This window comes from Xyrauchen texanus, chromosome 7, assembly GCF_025860055.1.
Source record: "Xyrauchen texanus isolate HMW12.3.18 chromosome 7, RBS_HiC_50CHRs, whole genome shotgun sequence".
NCBI lineage: Eukaryota > Metazoa > Chordata > Actinopteri > Cypriniformes > Catostomidae > Xyrauchen > Xyrauchen texanus.
The window spans coordinates 24,749,824-24,764,380 of NC_068282.1; the positions used below are offsets into that span (position 1 = coordinate 24,749,824).

The 14,557-nt window shown below is 40.3% G+C and overlaps 1 protein-coding gene across 19 annotated transcripts in view; it reads right to left on the reverse strand.

The window, feature by feature from the left end:
* LOC127646859 (disks large homolog 1-like) overlaps window positions 1-14,557 on the reverse strand; it is a 258,238-nt gene that overhangs the window by 40,763 nt on the left and 202,918 nt on the right. For all 19 annotated transcript variants that reach the window (XM_052130773.1, XM_052130775.1, XM_052130789.1 and 16 more), the window contains one exon: window positions 8,433-8,547. In XM_052130773.1, coding sequence (XP_051986733.1) covers window positions 8,433-8,547 — 115 coding nt within the window. The remainder of the gene's footprint in view (window positions 1-8,432; window positions 8,548-14,557) is intronic.

The following is a 14,557-nucleotide window of genomic DNA, read 5'->3' on the forward strand; positions in this document are numbered from 1 at the left end:
TCCTGTGAGACAGAAGCTCCGTATGTGATTGTGCCAAAATCAGCCAATCGTCCAAATAGTTCAGAATTCGCAAACCCTGACTCCGCGAGGAGTGCGGCGCCGCGTCCATGCAATTCGTGAAAGTACGGGTGCTAAGGACAGGCCGAGCGGAAGGGCGGTGTATTGATAAACCTGGCCGTCGGCGAATCTCAAGAATGGCCTGTGACGGGATTTATCTGAATCTGAAAGTATGCATTTTTCAGATCGAGAGAAATAAACCAGTCCCCTAGGCACATGCGCTGAGGAGTTTGCTGGTTGTAAGCATTTTGAGCGGTCATTTTGCAAACGCTTTGTTCAAATCCCTGAGATCTAATATTGGTCTGAGGCCGCTGTCTTTCTTGGGGACAAGAAAATAACGGCTGTAAAACCCGACTTCAGCTCAGGGAGGCGGCACTCTCTCTATGGCCCTTTTGCACAGAAGGTTTGCTATTTCTGAGCGAAGCATGCACGCTGCTTCCGTGTTCAAAGTAGTTTCGAGCAGCTCTGAAGCAAGGAGGGCGGCGATCGAACTGTAGCAAATAGCCCTGTTTTATTGTGCTTAACACCCATTCGGATATCCCTGGAATATCTTCCCACGCTTTGAAGCGTAATGTTAGAGGGTGAATGGCCAAATCGCTCTGATTGCGCGCACAGCAGCTGAACAGAATGTGTGGCCGCTTACTGTGCTTATGCTGGACTGCTTCGCAGACAGCATGGACGAGGCTGTTCTGTGAGTGACTTCCGATTGAGGTGAATGGGGAAAGAGTCACGTCTGTTAAGTGATGCGCAAGCATAGCCACGAGCGCGGGACTTACATACAGAGAAGTGTTTGCTGGCCGTGTGACAGAAGCGGGCAGAGAATGGAGCGCGCGCGTATTCGTGGCGCATTTATTGACTCTAACACTTCGAGTGGTTCAGTAACCGCTTTTGAGTGTGCTCTGATGGGGACACGGGCGTGTAATGCTTGTGTGTAGAGGTGAACACTAGATTGTGGGCACATTTTCTACACATAAGGCTGGTCGTGTGACAGAGCGGCCAGAGAATGAGCACGCCGCGGATTAGGTGGGTGCGTTTATTAACCCTAACACTCGAGCGGTCGTAACCGCTTTATGTGAGTGTGCTCTGATAGGGACACGGGGCGTGTAATGCTTGTGTGTAGGGGTGAACACTGGATTGTGGGCACATTTTCTACACATAAGGCTTTATTTTGAGTCAGCCGTGGAAGCGGCGTTTGAGTGCAGGCAAGCGGGTAATATCACCGGCTTGTTGGCTGCTGAATCCACCACTGCAGTAACCTAAGAGAAGGGGACTGACAGGGGCATACGGGACTTACATACAGCTGGCCGTGTGACAGAGCGGGCAGAGGAGAGCAGCGCGCGGGCTCGTGGTGGCGTTTATTAACTCTAACACTCGAGCGGGTCGTAACCGCTTATGTGAGTGTGCTCTGATAGGGACACGGGATGTGTAATGCTTGTGTGTAGGGGTGAGCACTGGATTGTGGGCACATTTTCTACACATAAGGCATGTTTACTCTTTACAAGATTTCTTTGGGTCGCCGTGAAAGCGGCGTTTGAGTCGCATGCAAGCGGGTAGTATCACCGGCTTGTTGGCTGCTGAATCCACCACTGCAGTAGCCTGAGAGAAGGGGACTGACAGGGGCGAAGCTTTGGCGGTGGTCCGGCCGTGGCGGGACTGAGCCGTCGTTTTCTCAACAACGCTAGGAGGACTTCGGTTGCTCAGGTTTCAGTACAATCTTAGGCCGAGGCCCGCAGGGGCGGCGGTCTGCGGCGGCTGTCTGAGCGCTGATCGAGGCGGCCGCCCTGTCGACGCTGAGAAGTCTGGCTTGTTGAGCTGGGCGCTGTGAAGAGGCTCGTGCAGGAGGCTGGTCACGTGGGCGGCCTGCAGAGGAGCTAAGCGACGAGGCAGAAAGAGATTCATGGCTTGGGCTCGGAACGGTCAACAATGCCACTCACCGCGGAACCGAAGAGACCGGACAGAGAAGCGGCGCGTAGTGCGTTCAGCTTCTCCCAAGTCGGCTAGTCAGATCTGAAACAGCCTCTGTCTGTAAGACGGCCATGGAATGCAGAGCAGATGCGGCTTGGCGGCGGTGGTATAGAGCGGCCAACACAGGCGGAAGTAGTTCTGCAGGCCTTAGGCGGGAGCACCAGCTTAGACCGCCATCTCGCGAGGGCGGGCAAAGGTCGCGGCGTGGAGTCTGTTGGGAGCCTGCTCAGGGGCGGTGACCACTCGAGCCCGAGGCGGTCGGCGGCCTGTGTGAGGAGGCGTTAGTTCCCCGCCGACTCGGCACGGGTCCTGCTGGATTCCTGGGCGAGGAGGAGGCGTGTGAGCCTGACCACTCCTCGCTGTCGAAGCCATGATGGAACAGCCCTTATCCTCCGCTTCTTCGTCCGAGATGGCAGCAGAGCAGCCGCTCGGCGGCAACTGCGCGTCCGGGTGGGTGGGGAGGGTGAAGGCGATGCTCGAGGAGGGGCTCGGCGAGGCAATCGCTTCTACCACTGGTTCCGGCAGCCTTTGAGAGCGGCACTTTTTACTGCGCGGCTGAATGGAAGGCGGCGGCGGCTCGGTCCTGAGCGCTCGAGTCGAGCCCGCAGGGTCGACATCGAAGCTCCTCGCAGAGATCGCATCCGCCTTCAGCGAGCGAGCTCTGCATGCCCCAGTCCCAGGCAGAGGCGCCAGATGGCGTGGCGGTCTCCGGTACTGAGAGGGGCGCGGCATGAGGCGCAAGTGGAGCGAGGCATCTTTAAAAAGACGCTCGTACTCTTTTGGGAAGTTCATAAGAACTAGCTTGCTTTAAAAAGGATACGTTGCCGGATGGCGTAGCTCGCAGGACGGCTGAAGGTGGCGAAGACGGCCGGCTTCTTCGAGCGCTGTCCACGCTTGCTTGATGCCCCTCGAACGGCAGCGGCTTCCAGTTCAGAGATGCGAAGAGCTTCACTGAAGAGATGAAAATCAGGGTTCCAGCCTACGAACTACGCTTATATGCACTCTAGTCACGGCCATTTTGGCGGGCTTTGTTGCAGTGAGCGCACGGACGCCTCTCATTGGATGCGAGTTCGCCCAAGCTCGTCTATAGGCTGCAGCAGTTGCCGCAGAGCAACCTATGAGCTTGCTAGCTAGCCCGCTCAAGGTCTGCAGCTGCCGCACTGCGTTGACAATGGATACAAAAATTAAGGATCATTTTTTGGCTTCAATATCTCAGAAAAGATTAATCTTTCCCGTAGCGTAAGCTAGCTTACGCAATACGAGAGAACCTCTCGTAAGAGAACTGCTAAACTTCAGCAGAGAACCAATTTTTTGTAAGGAAGGAGGGGTTTCTTTATTGTAGGGCCTACATTTATTTGCATGTATGGTTTGCGCTGCGCTATTTAAATTGGTCAGCGCAGCGCTGTTGAGGATTGTTCGCACCGCGCTGCCCATTGGGTGTCGCTAGGAAACACGTCCGCGCTGCGCTGACGAACTGGCCGCGCGGCTCGGACCATTGAACCGCGCAGATGACATGTCAGCGCAGCGCGAGCTCTGTAAACCCCCGCTGTCTCGTCCCACTTTTGCTTTGTTTGGCTTCCCATAGAAAAGAACTCGTGCGTGTGCAGAAAAGAACTCGCGCGTGTGTACAGTTCTGCACGCGTGCAGAAAAAACTTGCGCATGTGTGGGACTTGTTAATTTGTGTGCACAATCATATTTTTTGTGCTCGAGTTTGTGATTTGCAAGTTCTGCAGGTTTAAATTTTACGTGCGAGCTGTGTCATGGTGCTCACACTGTTGAAATTCACTTGCGCGCTGTGTTTTTGCGCTTGCGCTGTTTTGTCCAAAATTAAACGCCATACACTACTGCCACCAACTGGAGTGGAGTGGGTACTTTAACCACCTTCCGTTTCAACTGAAATGTGCTTCTGTTTCAACTGAAATGCTCTCACACACACAACTGAAATGCTCTCACACACGCAACTGAAATGCTTGCATACAACATACTGAAATGCTTTTCAGTTGTGTGTGTGAGAGTGTAATTTTAGTTGTATGTATGAGAGCATTTCACTTGTGTGTGTGAGAGCGCGTTTCAGTTGCGTGTGTGAGCGCATTTCAGTTGTGTGTGTGAGAGCGTTTCAGTTGTGTGTGTGAGAGCATTTCAGTTGTGTGAGAGCATTTCAGTTGTGTGTGTGAGAGCATTTCAGTTGTGTGTGTGAGAGCATTTCAGTTGTGTGTGTGAGAGCATTTCAGTTGCGTGTGTGAGAGCATTTCAGTTGTGTGTGTGAGCGCATTTCAGTTGTGTGTGTGAGAGCATTTCAGTTGCGTGTGTGAGAGCATTTCAGTTGTGTGTGTGAGCGCATTTTAGTTGTGTGTGTGAGCGCGTTTCAGTTGTGTGTGTGAGAGCGTTTCAGTTGTGTGTGTGAGAGCATTTCAGTTGCGTGTGTGAGAGCATTTCAGTTGCGTGTGTGTGAGCATTTCAGTTGCGTGTGTGAGAGCATTTCAGTTGTGTGTGTGAGAGCATTTCAGTTGTGTGTGTGTGAGCGTAATATTTTCAGTTGTATGTATGAGAGCGTTTCAGTTGTGTTTGTAAAAGCATTTCACTTGTATGTGTGTGAGCATTTCACTATAGTATGTGAATGAATTTGGTTTCATATGTGTATGTGAGAGGAAAAGTACATGTATGTGCATGGTAATTCTGAATAATGTCCCTAGGGGCACCTCATACAAACTCCCCCCATATGTGATTTTGAAACGCAAGACTATGCCAAAGGAGACGATGCCAGCTAGCATTATCGTACGTGCCCAGGAAAAGGGCTGGATGGACACTGACCTGGTAGTGGACTGGCTTAAGGTAGTGTGGGGCAGGCGCCGCGGTGCGCTTTATAAGAAGAGAAATATGCTCGTTTTGGGTGCATTCCGCGGACACTTGACGGAGCCCGTCAAAACTCAGTTGCGGAAAATGAACGGTGATCTAGTGATCATACCGGAGGGGATGACAAGCCAGCTACAGGTACTGGATGTAGTCGTCAACAAGCCATTCAAGGATAATCTGCGCAAGAGGTACACTGAGTGGCTCCTGTCAGGCGATCGCTCACTGACGCCTACTGGAAAAATTAAGAAGCCAGCAGTGCATCTGCTCTGTACTTGGATCCTCCAAGCATGGGATGCCATATGCCAGGAGAGCATCATTCATGGATTTAAGAAATGCTGCATATCAAATGCCCTTGATGGGAGCGAGGATGACATTCTGTGGGAGGGGCTCATGGAGCATCATGATAGTGATGACAGCGAGAGTGAGCATAGCGAGGCAGGGGATCTCTGTGAGGAATAGGCCTAGTTTAATGTGCAGCATAAAGGCCCATTTGCACTGCTGTTCTTATTGCAACCCCACAGTTTGGTTTGTTTCAAGGCTTTAATGTCAGATGTGTTTGATTAAAAGCAGATGTTATTTTCTATTTATCTTCACAGTACGACAATTACATGCATACATAGGCCTACGTAATTATTGCATTTTTGTGAAAAGGTTATTCATTCATTTATTTCTGAACTCATTGACAGTGCACTTTATTTTGTGACAAATTAATCCAAATATTTAATGAATGGTGTTAAAATGTTTATTCAATGAATTATCACTAGAATTTTCAAATAAAATTATTTTCTGTTGAAAACCAGATTTTTTCCACAAAAATCTATTTTTTTCCACAAAATAAGTCTGGAAAATGGGGGGGTCGTCTTATATTCAGTGTCGTCTTATATTCGGGTATATACGGTAATATATATATATAAATATATTTTTTTTAGTCCAGGAAACAGGAAAGTGAAAAGATAATAGTGCTGTTGTAGTCAGCCTTGACTCTGTATCACAAAATTGCAGGGGGTTGCAGACCTGCTGCGGGGAATATGAGCTAAAGATGACTGCACTTATTTGCACCACTATGATTTTAAACATCTATCTCAAGTTATGGCGACACAGAACCCAATAGCACATCTTAGCACAAATGTTTTAGTACAAACAGCCACAAACTCTTGACTTTACCCAGTAATGCAAAAGTTTGAAATGAATCATCAAACCTAAGCAAATTGCCAACTCCAACATGCACTTTACAGAAAGGATATTTATGGAAGTCCCTCAAGGCCTCTGGCATTACTTTGTCATTCATTAATCCACATACCATGGTAAATGTTCTGCTCTATGTCCTTCAACTCAGTTTAAACACTTTAGATTACAAATCTTTAAATCACATTTTATTACGGCCAGCAAATTTACTTATATTTATAAAAATGTGTCCACTTGTGAAAATTTATTCTATTTAGTATTTTTATTTAATAGAGTTTTCCATTATAAAGTATATATCCCCAGCCTAATAATTTGAGAGAAAAGTTGAACTACAGCTAGCAGAATATTATGTGTTGAGCTCAATGTAGCTTACACAGCTGAAAAACAAGATCAGCCTGAACATCAGTGCGTACTGAGAATCCAGAGCCCAGAGGCTTTGCAATCCTAAAAATGTCAAAGCCATTTCTGTTAAAACACAACACGCTTGTATTAAATAACCTGAGAGCTAAATAACAAAGGCCACACGTGAGCTGCGTTTCATGAAACAATTCTAGACATCTCTTCACCGACATGCTAGACAGTCAGAGCAATGAGGCCACTGGAAAACAGCATGGTGAAGAAAGATTGACAATGGCTCTGAAACATGGCAAACACCAATAAAGAGCCCTTCATGTCTCCCCTGTGTGTTACTGACTGAGATAATGTGGTTCAATGTACTGTGAAAACATTGGCCTGAATATTCTGAGAGCAACAGAAACACTTCAGAGAATGACATGTTCATAGGAGGGACTGCCTGTAATACAATCAGTGGCAGACAAAACAATGTACATAAATAAATAAAAACAGGGAGAAGCTTGGTCAAATATAAATGAAGGCCATGACAAGATCACTTTATAGAATGAATGTGTTCAGAGCTAGATTGTAAAATATGTAGAAATGTTCAGAATTATCAAAGTCCCTTTTATAATAAATAAAATACAGCTCAGTTCTTATCTAAATGTATACGAGTGACATATATCATCCTATAATGTCTCTGGTATTATACAGAACCACTTTTCAATAAGGTTTCAATTGTTAACAGTGGTTAACAACATTAGTTAACATGAACTACCAATGGCCAATACTTTTATTGAATTTATTAATCTTAGTTGATGTTCATTTCAACATATACTAATGCATTTTTAAAATAAAAGTTGTATTAGTTAAAATTAGTTACCACAAATGAAAATGCTTCCATTTTGCATTTTTTTTTAATTTTACACAATTCATTTCAGTAACACTTTAAAATAATTTAAAAATAATTCGTTCATTAATACAGTATATGCATTAGGTATCATGAACAAATAATAAACAATATACATTAGCAATTACAGCATTTATTGATCTTTAGTAATGTTATGTATAAAGATATCTTTGTTCATTGTAGTTCATGTCAATTACTAATGCATTTACTAATGTTACTTAACTTACACATCCTTTACCTTTAAAAATGTATTAGTATATGTTGAAGTTAACAAAGAAAAAATGGTAAGTGTCCTCACACACTGATTTATTATAAATCAGTGCACAGACCTTTTTGTCATCGTTGTTGTTGATTGCATTGTGTCTTGCACCTGTGCCCAACTCTGATTGGATGTGCATACCTTTTTTTTTTCTTCCTTTTTCTTTATTAAGTCACCATGCATTAACAAAGATTAATAAGTGCTGTAAAATTATTGTTAATTGTTAGTTCATGTTAAAAAATATAACCTTATTGTAAAATGTTAACATTATTTCATTACACATTTTGGCATAACAATTTGAGAAAAGTCTGGACAAAACCTGATGATCCATGTTATGATAACATGATCTGCAAAAGTTTCACAATCTGCATCTTTAATGGAAGCAAGGAAATCTGATGATTTTTCATACAAAGTAGTTAACTTGGTGGATGGTGCAAATTTGTTTACATTTGGTTAGTGCCCTAGAAATAGTGCATAGTGAATATATGAATATAAAATATACGTTATTTGCTTTACACCATAACTTTTCTTTGTTTAAGTCCTAAAACATTCTGTTTATTTCAAGGTTTATATGAATAAAAATACTTTCAATGTGGTCTCAGACTTATATAAAGTATGTACATACACAAAATTGTATTTAGAGGTTACAAAACAGTATTTCTAAAGAAAGAGTCTCATTTTCTACACAAGGGGTTTCTAAATAATGTATAGCAACAAGAATTCTAAAAATACTCATTGCCTTAGAAATATAACAACATAAAACTGCATGCTGTGTCAAGTGCCACAGTCCTGCGCTGAGCTCTGAGGGTTAAGGCTATAAGCATGTGGGAGATCAAATATAACTAATAGTGGTTATAAGGGGAGCTTACCTGACATACAGGGTCCTCTTCTGACTAGTCCGCAAAGAGCCGGAACTTGAACTAATGCTGCTGTTCATCATCTGTTCCCGTAGATCATGGATTTTGGCTTCAAATCGACTGTACTCTGTTGGAAACACAGAGAACATCACACATGCTCTCCTGCTGAGAAGAGATAAACAACTTAAAAGGAAATTGACCCTCAAACACATACAGCTTCAGGATGGATTTGGAGCACTGATGGAGATGGGGAAGGAGAAAGAGAAAGTGAGAAACAGAGAGAGACGTTATTTTGTGTATACAATATATACCATATTTTATTGGTAAATTCTTCACTATAATAATATTTTTTATATATATTTCATATCCCGTTTTTATTCTTTTTTTTTTTTTTTACCTAGTGCCATTGTTTTATTTTCCACCTAATTTTTTTTATATTGCATGTTTTCTTTACTATTTATTTTGGAACTCTAAGTCATGCGTCTACAATTTTTTAAATGTTAAATGTTTGTAAAGCTTTATTGACTTTGATTTTATGAAAGAAAGACAGAGAGAGCGTTTTGTGGTGAAGTGAACCCTGCTTCACACTGTAAAAATATTTCTGTCCTTAACGATTGCTCAGGCCTGTAGACAGGGGTGGTTTGGGTAGTTCGAATTAATTTAAGTCTGTTTTGTTTTTTTTGTATTCATTAATATTTCGCAGATGTAAGTGACCATCTGAAAACTGCATTACTACGCTAAAATATAGATGTCCACTCCTTCATTCAATTCACGTGCAAGCTATCCATGAAAAAAAAAAAAAAAAACTGTAGTATGTATTGTACTTATATAATAGATCATGTTGTAATAATCTCACCAGTAGTATGTCTGTCTGTCTTCTGGGAAGTATGTATTTAAAATTTTTTTTTTTTTCATGTATAAATTGCATGTTAATTGAATGAATAAGTGGACATCTTAACATCAGCATATGTTTTAGCGTAGTGAGTGGAGTTTTTAGACGGTCCCTTGCATCTGCGAAACTGAATGTCCAATGTCATCCAGCTGGATAGTGAGTATGGGGCAAAAAGAGCAGAAGAGACGGAAGAGAAAGCTGGCAGCAGCGTCATTGTCGCAGAATATTGAACATTCAAAAAGATTGCCAAACAGGGTACGGTTGTTATACTTGGTAAGCAATTTGACAACATTGTAGTAAATATTTTCAATGCATCAAAAAGCATGCTCGTTAAAATACCAGCAGACAAACTAATCCAGCACAAATTAGTGCATAAAAAGTCACCAAAATGAAGTATTTGACCCTCATAATTAAATACAAAATGAGGGGAAAAACTGCAAAAAGGTCCACTTTTTGAAAATTTTTTGCTACATGTCAGACTGTATGATATGACCCCAGTAAAGATGCCAATGTCAGACTGTATGATATACATATTTTAGGAATTAATTCAAAAATGTACAGCGTTGAAAGGGAAATAGTTGTCTCTATTAAAATTGTGCCACACAATCTGTAGCAGCTAAAAAAAAAAAAGAGAAAAAGACGTCTTGAGTATGAGTCTTGAGTCATGGCTGGGTAAAATGATGCCATGGAATGCCCATTCAACACTTGAACTCGAGGTAAATTTGATGGTATGATCATAATCTGAAGATAACACTAGACGATACCATATTTGTGTTGGCATATCACATAGACAAACTATTATAGACATTTTTAGCTTTTGAACGGTTCTCTCTCTAGTTCTCTCTCTCTCACTCACTTGCACGCACACAGACTCTAAGTTGTGCTCTGTCCATTCCACTGTTGTTGACTGTAGTTAGCACGTTGACTGAATCATCAGATGCTGTATTTCTATTGGCTATTTATTAGTCGGGCATTGTAGGAATAGTCACACTGCAGGACTACTACCCAAAATTTTGGACAGTGTCAGAACTTCGTCTGAAGTTTAAGATCATACTAATCAGCCTTCGCTGTCCTTTTCTTCATAATGTGGTGCCGTTTTGTGGTCCATTCTGCATAACGTGGCGGCTCATTGCTGCTTATCGCGGCTCATTCGGCATGTTTTGCAGTTGAACCATTGGCCCGCTCGGTTCTCACGATGGCCATTACACACCGATCGGCCCACAAGTGCGTCGCCCCCCCCCCGGGAAAATGACCGGTATGCCAGATTACCAGTCCAGCCCTGCAGGGTTCCCACTTTTCAAGGCAAAATCCAGGATATTTCCAGGACATTTTTTTGTGCCCAACAAGTGTAATATTTAAGCAAAAACACATGCATCCATTTAAATCAAGCTTTTTTTAGGACATTTCTGTTTGTTTTTGAAGTTAGTTTCTCACCTCCAGATAAGCAGTTTGCTGTATGGCAGTGTGATTATTAATCCCCGTAAAGCTGTGATTCAATGTAATAAATACATAGTCTGTATGTACTGCGCACTTCAGAGTGCTCTCTGTCTCAGTCTTCTCACATACACAAGAGTGCACGTGATGATCATGATGAGGTGTTTTCAGTGTATGAGTGGCCGGCTCTACACATTCATTTTACGCATGCATCACTTGCAGATTATTTATTTAGTCAATTAAACCAGTGATTTTTTATTGTTTAATTGTCACACTAGGAAATATAAAAATGTTTGATTAATTGATCATTCAAACATTAATTGTTGTCTAAATATGTTATATTCTGCGTTTTATTGCTAATGCCATTTTTACAACTAGATTCCTTGTTTTCCACATACTACATACCGCGGTATAAGATGAATCCAATCGTTGAATTAGTAAAAGTTAATTCACATCCCGAGGTATTAAGGCCAAATCACCACACTACCATCCCAGTGTGAATAACTGTAATCATTGTATAAAGTTTATAACTCACAGTGATGCAAACTCATGAGAGGCAAAAAAGGTGAGACAATCACTGAACCACAGATATGTTTTCCAGGGTTATTTTTTTAAAGAATAAGCTAAGAGCACCAACTTAAGCTATTTTAATGATTCGAGCATAGCAAATTATCAATTAGCTGCAAAAATAAAGGGTATTTTGGTGTGGCTTGCTTCTGTTTTACAAATTTGTACAGTTTAATTAATTGACTAGTTTAGTGACCACTTCTGGAGATGCCACTAGGTGGCAACAAATGAGCACCTTATATGGCATGAGCGAGTCATTAAATCGCTTTGAAATATTCATGACTGAAATCTGCCAAGAGACTTTATAGTATTTAAGCACTATAAGAACAAAGCAGATCTATAATTTCCATTCATTTGGTGAAATGCCGAGCATGACTTTTCATCCAAAAAGTCATCAATAATAGTCTAATAATATTAATAAAATATCAATTACATCTTTACCTTCTCCTTTATTAAAGTTTGCATGTCAAATCTACTGACTTCAGTAGAATGTTTAAGCATTATAAAAACAAAGCAGATCTACTGTATCCTTTTCCTACAGTATTAAAAATGGTGAGCATGACTTATCAGAAAAGACCACAATAATAGCCTAATAGTAATATTTTTTAGTTTCAATAATGTCCTTTCGTCATTGTAAAGTGCATTTCACATGAGTTGAGTCGAGGCGTCAACGCTTCAGCAAACACAAAACGTTCCCATAATGTAAGCGTATGGTTCCTGTATTGGTTATTTGTTTGGGAATTTTCTATATAGGTTCTTGATTTTATAACCATAAACATTCCCAGAATGTTGCAGGGTGGTTTTTGTGGGATAACTTAAAATTAACTTATAAAGAAAGTTCTCTAATGGTTATTTTTAGGCTTTATTTTGTAATCATAAACTAACGTTCCCAGAATATTGCAGGGTGTTTTTTTTACAGAATGTTCTCTAATCGTTATTTTTAGGTTTTATATTTCGTTCACATTTGTTATTATTTTTCATAATATTTGATTATTTTTTAAGAGAGGTTGATGGACAACAAAGACTGACATTAGTGCAGTACAGCCATGTGTAAAGTAAAAGTATCACAGAATATGGGAATTGAACACATTAAAATGAACAGATGTGGAAAGCATATAATCTGCATCTAATACATGCATGCGCTGGGCATTTGGTTTCCACACGCTTTATTCGGGTGTCTTCCAAATAGCTTGTTTGCACCCTTGAAGGGCACTGTGAGAAGAAATTGCAACTCGAATGGTCGTTCAAAATTAAATAATATTTTACATATATATATATATATATATATATATATATATATATATATATATATATATATATATATATACAGGGTTGGGATGATTACTTAGGAAATGTATTGCACTACAGATTACCGAATACATGCTGTAAAATGTCATTTGTAACGTATTACAAGATTATTCAATAACAAATTCTTAATACTTTGGATTACTTCATCACTGGTTGATTTTTTTCACTTGTTTTGACTATAAATCTCTGCCAGTACAGTAAGACATGTTACATGTGTTAAAAATACATTCTCTGAAAACCTATATATCTTGTTTTAAGGATTCTTAGATATTTTTTACAGGAAAACAATAAAAAAATTATTATCAAGAATATAATTTTTACCCTAATATCAAAAGTCTTACTAGAAAAAAGAAATTATGATCCAACGAGAATTTTCTTGATAAAGAAATATGATCGTGTCTGGTAACGTGCATGTAAAATGGCTAGAAATAGCATTTCAGCTTAGCATAAAGCCGACAATTTACACAAGGTTTATTTCTATTTCTTCTTCAAACTTCAAACTTAATTCTCTGCTCGTGTGAATGTAACACTTCATAAGAAAGTGTTTCACTGCTGTTCAAATGCACTTTGGATCGCATAATTTATATGTATAAATGTTTTCCATCTGAAAGGACTAAATATTAAATTAAACAAATGACAATAAAATGCAAAGTAATCTTTCCAGTAATCAAAATACTTTCTGAATGTGATTTAAATTGTAACTGTATTGGAATGCTACAGTACACACACACACACACACACACACACACACACACACACACACACACACAAAGTTTTAGGCACTTGTGAAAAATGTTACAAAGTGAGGATGTCTTCAAAACTAATGCCATAAATAGTTTTCATTTATGTCATACAATGTCCAGTAAACATAAAAAAGCAAAATCAATATTTGGTGCCTTTAAAACAGCCCCAATTCTCCTAGGTACACCTGGACACAGTTTTTCTTGGTTGTTGTCAGATAGGATGTTCCAAGCTTCTTGGAGAATTCACCACAGTTCTTCTATCTATTTAGGCTCTATTTATCTCTTCATGTAATCCCAGACTGACTCAATGTCAGATGTTCAGTGGGGGTTTGTGGGGGCAATGCCATCTCTTGCAGAGCACCCTGTTCTTCTATTCAAATTTTATCTACTAGCAAAATAAATGTTTGGTAGTCTAAAATTATATATATAATTTTATTTTTTTCCCACGAAGGGGCACAAGACTGCTAACGAAGAGTACATTCATATAGTAATGTCATTCAACCTTCAGAGTGCCCAGATCAAGAGCTGAGTTAATAGGGTATAGGGAGGATGATCGCTGATGAATTAAAAAATTAATGGTCGTTTCGGTGGAGTAACTCGCTGACTGACATTCATTTGTCAATTTTCCACAATAAATAATTGCTTCTAGATGTGAGATTAAATAAATATGGTATTGATTAGAAAAATATTTTACTCATATAATTAAAAAGAACATGATTGTTGTAACTTTTTTGCTGTTTTTGTTGCTTATTGGCCACTAATGACTAGACGCCCAGATGACAAAATGAATAAAACAAGTCTTAAAATCAAATGCATGTATGCTTCTCATTTTAATTTATATTTTTAAGAAGATTTATATGTACTGAAAAGGAATCTTTTTTATTTTTGCTGTTGCACATAACAACACAAGACTCGGCCGCATGCACACTTCATGATATTTAAAGGCCTTTATACAGCAGAATATTATTTATTTAACTGTTCATCTAATTGTTTAATCTAATGTCCATGTAACTTACATTGTCTTTTTCATTTCTTTGTTAAATTTGCAGATGACAATGGAGGAAGATGTTCACCTGTTTTTTTTTTCAAGTGGAGAGAGAAGTTTTTTTTGTATAGCTCTTTTCACAACAGGCATTGTTTCAAAACAGCTGTACATGAAATTATGCTATAAAAGAAAATGAATGAATATAGTG